This window comes from Blastomyces gilchristii (assembly GCF_000003855.2).
Source record: "Blastomyces gilchristii SLH14081 genomic scaffold supercont1.4, whole genome shotgun sequence".
NCBI lineage: Eukaryota > Fungi > Ascomycota > Eurotiomycetes > Onygenales > Ajellomycetaceae > Blastomyces > Blastomyces gilchristii.
Window position 1 is genome coordinate 97,630 of NW_003101679.1, and position 8,341 is coordinate 105,970.

Below are 8,341 nucleotides of genomic sequence, written 5' to 3' on the forward strand. Positions count from 1 at the left end.
TAGTCTGATTATACTATTCAGTAGTCTCTCTGCCTTGATGATTCTTTGTTGAAAATGATATTTAAAATTCAACTTGGAGTTTAACCATACTCCTAGTCATTTGACATTCAAACTGGGTTTAATCTCTTTATTCAAAAGAGTTAGACTTAGTTCTTTCTCATTAAACCTGGGAAAAAAGTGAATTAGCTCAGTTTTATTCATATCAAATTGAATTAGATTGATATCTGCTCTAACAAGAAGAATAAGAGTGTATATACTGAGAAATGTGGTTTATTAAGTCTATATAATATCTTCTTGAAATGGTGAGAGCTGATAATGAAAGCAGAGACAGTAAAACCAGAAGTAGCAGAAGTGAGAATCACAGAAACAGGTGTAGCAGAAGTGAGAGAATCAGACACAGAGACAGATGTAGAAGATTGAAGAGAAGTGATAGAGAAAGAAACAGAGAAGATAGAAAGAGATGTGAGAGACCTGACTATATATGATATAAGTAATTTCTTCATTATTATGTTCTTCAAGTTCTCAATCAATAATTCAATATTGAGTTCACTATCATCAGTGAATATGAATCTGTCAATATATGAAGATTCTATATAAATAAAAACAAACATATCAGCATCTGTATTCATATAAAATTATATCAGAAAACATGATTAGACACTCACTGAGAAGAAAAACAGTCAAGAGTGTATAAGAAGATAAAGAAGATATGTTATTCATGATAATATATTCTGATGATTGTTAGAAGATAAATAAGTTCTGATCATATATATTTCACAATGTGTTATACTTACTGCTAATGAACTGCCTGATATGATCACTATGATGATGCTTGTTATGAGAATGAGAAGTCATTATCAGAAATGCACACAATGTGATAGATAAATGAATAGAAGGTGTTGAACAGAAGAAGAAGCAGTAATCTGAGATGAGATGATGATGATATTTAATGATAATGATGATGAAGAAGATGATTAAAGAATAAGAAAAGTTAGTGAATGAGTGATATAATATAGTGAAAGTTTCTTTATAAGAGTGTATATAGAATGCTAGCTGAATCAGGAATAGATCATATAATTGTGAACACTAGTGACACACTAATTCACATGAAGCTAGAACAGACATCATGATTATATGAGTATGAATGAATCTGGTGAGAGAGAATCTGATTTAGAAGAATATATGACTGTCACATAATAACACAGTTACTTGTGAACTTGCTTACAAATGTAAAGAGGCCATAGCAGCCACTAATTAATTTAGTGTACAATATATAAGAAGCCGGCGTACGTCTGTAATCGTACGCTGGCTCAAGCAACCTTTGAATCACAAATAGTTGATAGACAGTGTATAATCTTGAGAACTTGACAGATTCTTGTTTAGAGAGTAATTACAAATTAACAGTCTTAATTCAATACTATAGATCTCAGTAATTCATATATTTAATAGAATAGACTCTGTAGAAAAGCTTCAGTGACTTATTCAGTATCTATCTTATTATAACATTTCAATATTATATCTTTGCTCAATTGATTCATGATGATCAGAATGTTTCTATAATTCTTACTCTTAGATAGATTAATAGTAAAGTCAATTACTACATCTTATCAGATTCTATTAGAGATATTAAGTGATTTCAATAGATCTTTTCTACAGTTCTTTCATAAGATAATGAGAGAACAGTGATTATATTTTCAGACAAAGTATCTGATACTGTTTAATATCTCAGGTTAGTAGAACTCTCAGAAGATTATTTTATACAGTTATTCACAGTCTGAATAATCAGTTATACACAAATTATACATCTCTTACATTATTTGAGTGTGTAAGAGTTTGAAGTGAGAGACTCAGTATAATTTATGAAATCATAAAGTGTTATTATCATTGATTGAATATTCTGAGATATTAATTCTTATACATAGTTCTGAGAGAAATTAAGATGCTTCTTGATATACTGCTTTAATAAGAATCTGAAGAAGTTCATCAGTTTAGACTGCTGTATATCACAGTTCATTCAGTGTAGAGAAAGTGAAGATATTAATATCAGTGTCAGTTTGAAGAGAGAATGTTCTAATTGAAGAAGCATATATAGTGTTATAAGTTATTTTATCTTAGTCAATTAATATCTTTAGATCTAGAAGCTGATGTTCTCAGTTCATTCAATAGATGTCTATTACATCAGAATGCATATCTTGCTCTTATTATAAGAGAACATCTGTCATTAAGTTCTGACTGCTGAGATAGTAGTGTATTATAAAATAAAAGCAGCTTAAAAACTCAGATTATTATATCTATTATTCAGTGAGTTTATAGATAGTTGTGAAGTACTTAAGATTCTTATAATCTATAATTATCTCAAATTCAGAGATACTTCAGAGTTCAGACTCTCATTCTTCTAGACAGTATATAATTATAAGAAGTTTCTTATCATAGATTTCATAGTTGTATTCAGCAGGACTCAGTTTCTTAGACATGAAAATATATAATTATAAGACATCTTTATTATTATATTATAATATAGCTCTCTCTGAAATATAGTCAGAGAAGTCAGCTTTAACAACTATTTTATAATGAGAGTTAAATATTATTAGTAGAGAGATATTGATGAATATCTTTTTTATCTATATAAATACAACTTCAGTATTCACTAATCACTGAAATACTGAGTTCTTTCTAATAAGTTCTGTAAGTAGTCTCACAATATCTGAGAAGTTTTATATAAATCATTAATAGAAGTTAGCAAATCTGATGAAGCTTTATATATCTTTCACAGTATATGAAGCTTTTCATTCAAGAATGATAGAGACTTTCTCAGAATTCATTTAAATTCTCTTATCAGCTTCTATGATAAAATCTAGATATTTGATACTCTTGACTTTAAAGTTATACTTGTCAATATCTATTGATAGTTCTGCTTCTCATAATTATTATAATACTCTTCACATGTGTTCTTGATATTCTTTTCTAAACTCATCAGTGAAGATGAGAATGTTATCAAGATATGCAGATAGAAATTCATCAAGAAAATCCTGAAGTGCTCAGTTGATATACTTCTGAAATGTACTGAGAGCATTGATCAGTTCAAAGAATGTAACTATTCATTCAAAGAGATTATAACATGTTCAGAATACTGTAAGTTATTCATCTTCTTCAGTGATATGAATTTTATAAAACACAGTGATGACATCTAGTTATATATAGTTTCACCCTAGATAGATTATAGATGACAACATTATCCTCTAACACATTTTGCACGGAAAAGTTGGTTTTTCTATAATAAATAGAGAGAAAATAGAGAGATGTATATTCTTATCCTCCTGCCGCCAGAAGTTGCTTTCTCAAGGAGAGAGGATAATGCCCGGCCAAAACGAATGAACTCATCGACCCCTCAAATTCGGCGCTTTTTCTTCCTCTTCTCCCGTCACTTTGCTGCTTTTGCTTCATCGCCCGAGACTATGAAGCATACCCTGTACTCGCCATGCATAAGCGCCAGCTTATCGAGAACATCGCGTGTGAAGTGAAGCTTCAACTATTCATTAACTCGAATCACGTTCACTACTTTCATCAAAGAAAAGATGAATGCTGTGTGCGCTTGGGGAGTAGGGCACACACTCCTTGCCCGCTTACAGATTGCATAGGCTAGTATAGACGGGAGGAGACATTCGGGTAGGGTAGAAGACTCCGCGAGAGAGTTTCATCCTGGGAGGAATGAAGCGGCTAACCTGTGAGGTTTGCGCCGACTATGCAGCTATGCTGAGTCGCTGCTACGGTAGGTTGGCCCCGCTCCCCTCTGCAGCGGACTGGGCTTTGAATCAGCAGTAAGCTGCACCCTTGTTCTCACAGATATTTTTTTGAGATAGGGATCACAAATGTTGCTGCATCTTCCCAGAAAATTCAAATTGAAATCTATGAAGAAAAGGCGGGACCTATTCGTTGATCTCCCGATTCTCGGGGTGGTGAGTGAGTGAGTGAGTGAGTTGTCATAGAACCTTGGCACAACCATCTCATTGCCTTCATGGACTGCCGCTGTCCTCAATTGGTCACGATTTGCACCCTCCACCCAAGAATGCACATCAACGTTACTTCCTGGAACTGAGTCGTGCACTCTGCTGAGCTTCCCTGTCGCTCTCTACCAGCCACGGAGTCATCATTCCATAGATCTTTAAGGTTTCATCAATTCCCGGAGTTTTCCTGGCGGTTGCAGCGCAATAACACGCCCGCAGGATCTGCGCATCGACAAAGCCGAAAATGCTAGAATCCCCGTCTTCACAGCACATTCAGCCCCGGCTCCACTCTTGGCCCTGCAAGGACACCCTTGCGGGCCGAGAAACTTCAGGCAACTCACGTCCCGGCAGCCATATGGCCAGCCAGGGATCCGAGGAAGATCCAGATTTCAATCCAGCTGGTTTGACTGAGAGGGTCACTTAAAAAACTTTATTTTCTTCGAGTTGGATCAAATGCCAATAATGGGTTGATTCCGACTATCACTTTTTAACTGCCGCGCCAGACACGCTATTTTGAGAGCCTTATGCGCAGCCTTCTCAAGGGAGGGGTAACCTCTGGGCTTCGTTCGAGCTCTCCAGTTCCGGACTCTGGCCATGCACCGGGTCTGTATTTCCGCCGCTAAACCTGCAACTGTTCAAGACAATTTCCGCGCACTACTCGAACCCGCCCGCCACGACCTCGAGCGCTATGTAAGTCGACGTGGCCACGGTGGTCTCCTCTATCTAACCCATGCCGCTATCAAAAAAATAAATCAGACTCAAAAGCTAATGCCGCGTTAGCAAACAATCACAGCATATCAACCCAGCGTATTGAAATCCTCATGTTGCGGAACCGGGAAAATGACTTCCCCAGAGATTGCACTTCAACTACTGCGCTCGATGTTTTACTCCGATTAGCTGCTCTCTTCTAATGGGGGCCTCTAATGCGGCGGGATGGAGCAGTATCAGCGAAGCTCCAAACAGCAACATACGAATAAGGCTTGGAAGGTCGCAACTCGAGAAACTCAAGCTATACTAGGACCTCCTCCTGCCAGGCTACTATCCCTATTCCCTTCCCTCCCCTTACCAGCTCCTATTGCCTCCGTTTTCCATTTCGGCAGTCCGAACATTTAAAAGTCACCTCCCCCTCCCGGCATTCTGTAATCGTTCGCCATCTTCCGTCATTCACAGGCTAAGACACCACTGCAATATCAGCGGCAAAGCTTCTCAAATCACCTCATCCACACTTTAGAACAACCTCTTACCCTGTCCAACCAACTGCCACGAGCCTTCGCTGCCCCCTCCCTTTCTAATCCTCACTCAGCTACCCTACCTTTCGATCAAATTTGGACCTATTGGCTCGACACGGCTGCACCACCAGTTTTACGAAGTAATTGTCTGGAGTTGTGTTATCAACGCGGTAGCAGGCAATATGGCTTTCCTAGCGCAGCAATGGTATAATATTGTGAATAGCTATTCCCCATTTACCATCGAAGTGTTTGGTGCCGCTATGGCCCAATTGTCTCTTACCGTCCTCTTCGGTATCTACGACCTGAACGGCTCTGATCCCAAAAGACGTCGTGCGATGCTCAAGGTTCTTCCCGGTATAGGAAGGAACATTGCCACAGCGACCGTGGTCCATTCCACCGGTCTGCTTTTGATGTCTCTTTGGACAGGCAATTGCCTTTGGGAAACCTCCTTGACCCATGTGAACAAAAACATCCCTTCCGTCTGGCGATTCCTGATAGATGTGCTAAACACGGCGCTTTTGTTTGAAGTCTCATTCTACTACTTCCATGCCCTGTTCCACACGAAATTCATGTACCGACACGTTCACTCCGTACACCACCACTTCAAGGAGGAAATTGCCATTGCTGCTTTCTATAGCCACCCCCTCGAGTTCTTAGTATTGAACTTCGGACTAGTAGTGATCGCAACCTGGCTGCTCGGGTCGCATGTGCTTGGTTTGCTCTTTCACGGAGCTGTCGCAGGCACTATCGCACATTTCGTTCATACGGGTGAAGATATCCCAGGTCTTATGAGCCACGAAGGCCATCACGTCAGTCCAAACCAGAACTTGGGTGCCATTGGTGTCCTAGATCGGCTGCATGGGACGCTCTACCGAGGAACCCAGCTTAAGCGCTCGCACTAACCTCGCTCAATCATCTCATTTACGACTAGACTATGCAAGGATGGGAAGCGAATGAGTTTTGAGAGAAATGATATTGGAATTGCTTGGGCGAAGATGTCTCATGTCCATCTTGACGTATAGGGGGGTATTTCGTAACGGCCGTTCCTTTCACGCTGCTTTTTCTGGATGTCACAAACGTACCGATTTGAACCTTGTTTTCTTTATTCCTTCTTGTATGAGCGGTGTTTATGATTTTATGATTTCTGTTGAAAATCCTCTTATGAGTACCGAATCATTTTTTGACGCTTGGCATGAAATTATGAGCTCTGTGGGGACTAGGTGCGTGGTCTTAAGACTATTATGGTTTAGCCCTTACTTTCCCGATTCTATTGCTAGTTGTTTTAAACCAGGTCTGATTGATTGCATCGGTCTAATTAGTATAAAAATACATCTTTTGCTATTGATCACTCTCATCCGGTTGAAACCGAAAAAATAGTTCCAAACCCACCCCCTCTCTCCCTCCTCAGAAAGAAAAAAGAAAAACATCCAATTGATGTCGTCAATGCATGTAAGACGTTGCTAAATTGTATCTGCGCCATCAGAGCAACTGGCGGAATCCAACTAAGTTAGAGAACCCAGTCCGAAAACAGTCCCTTTTGTTGAATCAACCCAGAAACCAAGAACGCCTCAGATTCGTTAAATCTATCTCATGCATGCAAACCAATGTGAGAAACTATCAGACCCACCCGAGGCCATGGCATCTTGTCTCCACCGAATCTGCATCGGAAATTTTAAGATGTTCCCCGCAGACGGCTACGCATGAGTCCTGTCCCATGGGCTGACCTCTGGATTTCCATTGGTAACCTCCCCAGCCCTCTGCCCTCCAGCTAATGCATGCAGCTGCAGTTCAAAACTGGAATCCGTCGGTATCGCTTCCTTACTCCTGCTTTATGGTCATGCATGGGCGAACTTACCCTAAGTCCATGATGGTTCCTGTTGGAATAATCTCAAGTCATCCCACGACTTCGTTTGAGCCGTGTGATCCGTAAAACGCTCCGAGTAACTAAGGGAGGGAACGGGGTGCGGGAGGCTGTCCCGGGATCTATTTGCTTAACATCCGTGATCATCAGTATTAGAAAAAGAGATGAGAAATCTGATGAAGACTACTTACAGCACTTCATGAAATTATGACATGAATTAAGATCTGTGAAAACAGAGCTCTGAAATAAGACCCTAATAATGATATTTATAAAGAGACTAAATAAAAATATACAGAATAAGCTCATTGAACAAGACTTTAAGCTCTTAACTTTGAAGAAATTAATGACTTTCATTCATCACTTATAGATCACTGTGAGAATCACAGACTTACAGTGAGTGAATCACTGATCAGCTCTGTAGAAGTCAGAATAACAGAAAACAAATTTACTGTAAAAAGATGATAAAATATAGAGAGATTTATATCTGACTACTGAGCAGAGAGAAAGAGCTTCACAAGCTTCTATAAATAAAATATATAATAAAGAAATCAAGAAAAAGAGTCTTTGTTTCATTTATTTCAAATTAGAATATCTTTATATAAACTTTTCTGATAAACTGAAATAAAAATTTTGAAAAGTTATAGACAGAGTCAGTAACTATCTTCTTAAAAGTCTTAAAACTGATATCTGAATCTGCTACTCTCTTAATGAAAATACATATTTGTAGAAAGAAATTAAATCACAGTACTACTATTTTACAAGTATAAAAAGTATTAATAAACTCAGAATCTCAGATCACTATAGTATCTGTAAAACTTATAAAGTGAATAAGATAAGTGTAAGAAGTCTACACTGAATAGATAAGTATAATATATAGATCTTATATAACAAAGTGAAAAACATTAGAAAAGAAAAAGAAAAAGAAAGTGCAGAAATTGATAATCAGAGTAAATATTTATTCACATACATAATAAAGTGTTGAGATGAAAGAATAGAAATTTGATGAGTTTTTAACTGAGAATTGATGACTGAGAATCAGAGTCTTGATAGAAATCTGTGAAGTGTAATGAAATAGTCTATATAATTAATCAGATACAGTCTGTTATATTAGCTCTCTTCTTCTCTAATTATGTGTAGTTCTCATTGATCAAGAGCCGCGGTCTCAGATAATACAGAACTTGAAGTTCAGATCTGATAATTATAGCTTACTTATTTTATAAGATATTATCAGCTGCAGCTGTGAGATC

The 8,341-nt window shown here is 38.0% G+C and overlaps 2 protein-coding genes across 2 annotated transcripts; both read left to right on the plus strand.

Annotated features, from left to right (window-relative positions):
- Nucleotides 1–4,248: 4,248 nt before the first annotated feature.
- Nucleotides 4,249–4,428, plus strand: BDBG_16632 (uncharacterized protein; the record flags this gene model as incomplete). Its single annotated transcript, XM_031724546.1, has 1 exon — nt 4,249–4,428. The coding sequence occupies one exon, from the start codon at nt 4,249–4,251 to the stop codon at nt 4,426–4,428; it is 180 nt and encodes a 59-aa protein (XP_031577225.1).
- Nucleotides 4,429–5,415: 987 nt separating this feature from the next.
- On the plus strand, nt 5,416–6,135 carry BDBG_02649 (C-4 methylsterol oxidase; the record flags this gene model as incomplete). The annotated part of the gene is made up of 1 exon (XM_002626426.2): nt 5,416–6,135. The coding sequence occupies one exon, from the start codon at nt 5,416–5,418 to the stop codon at nt 6,133–6,135; it is 720 nt and encodes a 239-aa protein (XP_002626472.1).
- Between the last annotated feature and the right edge of the window lie 2,206 nt (nt 6,136–8,341).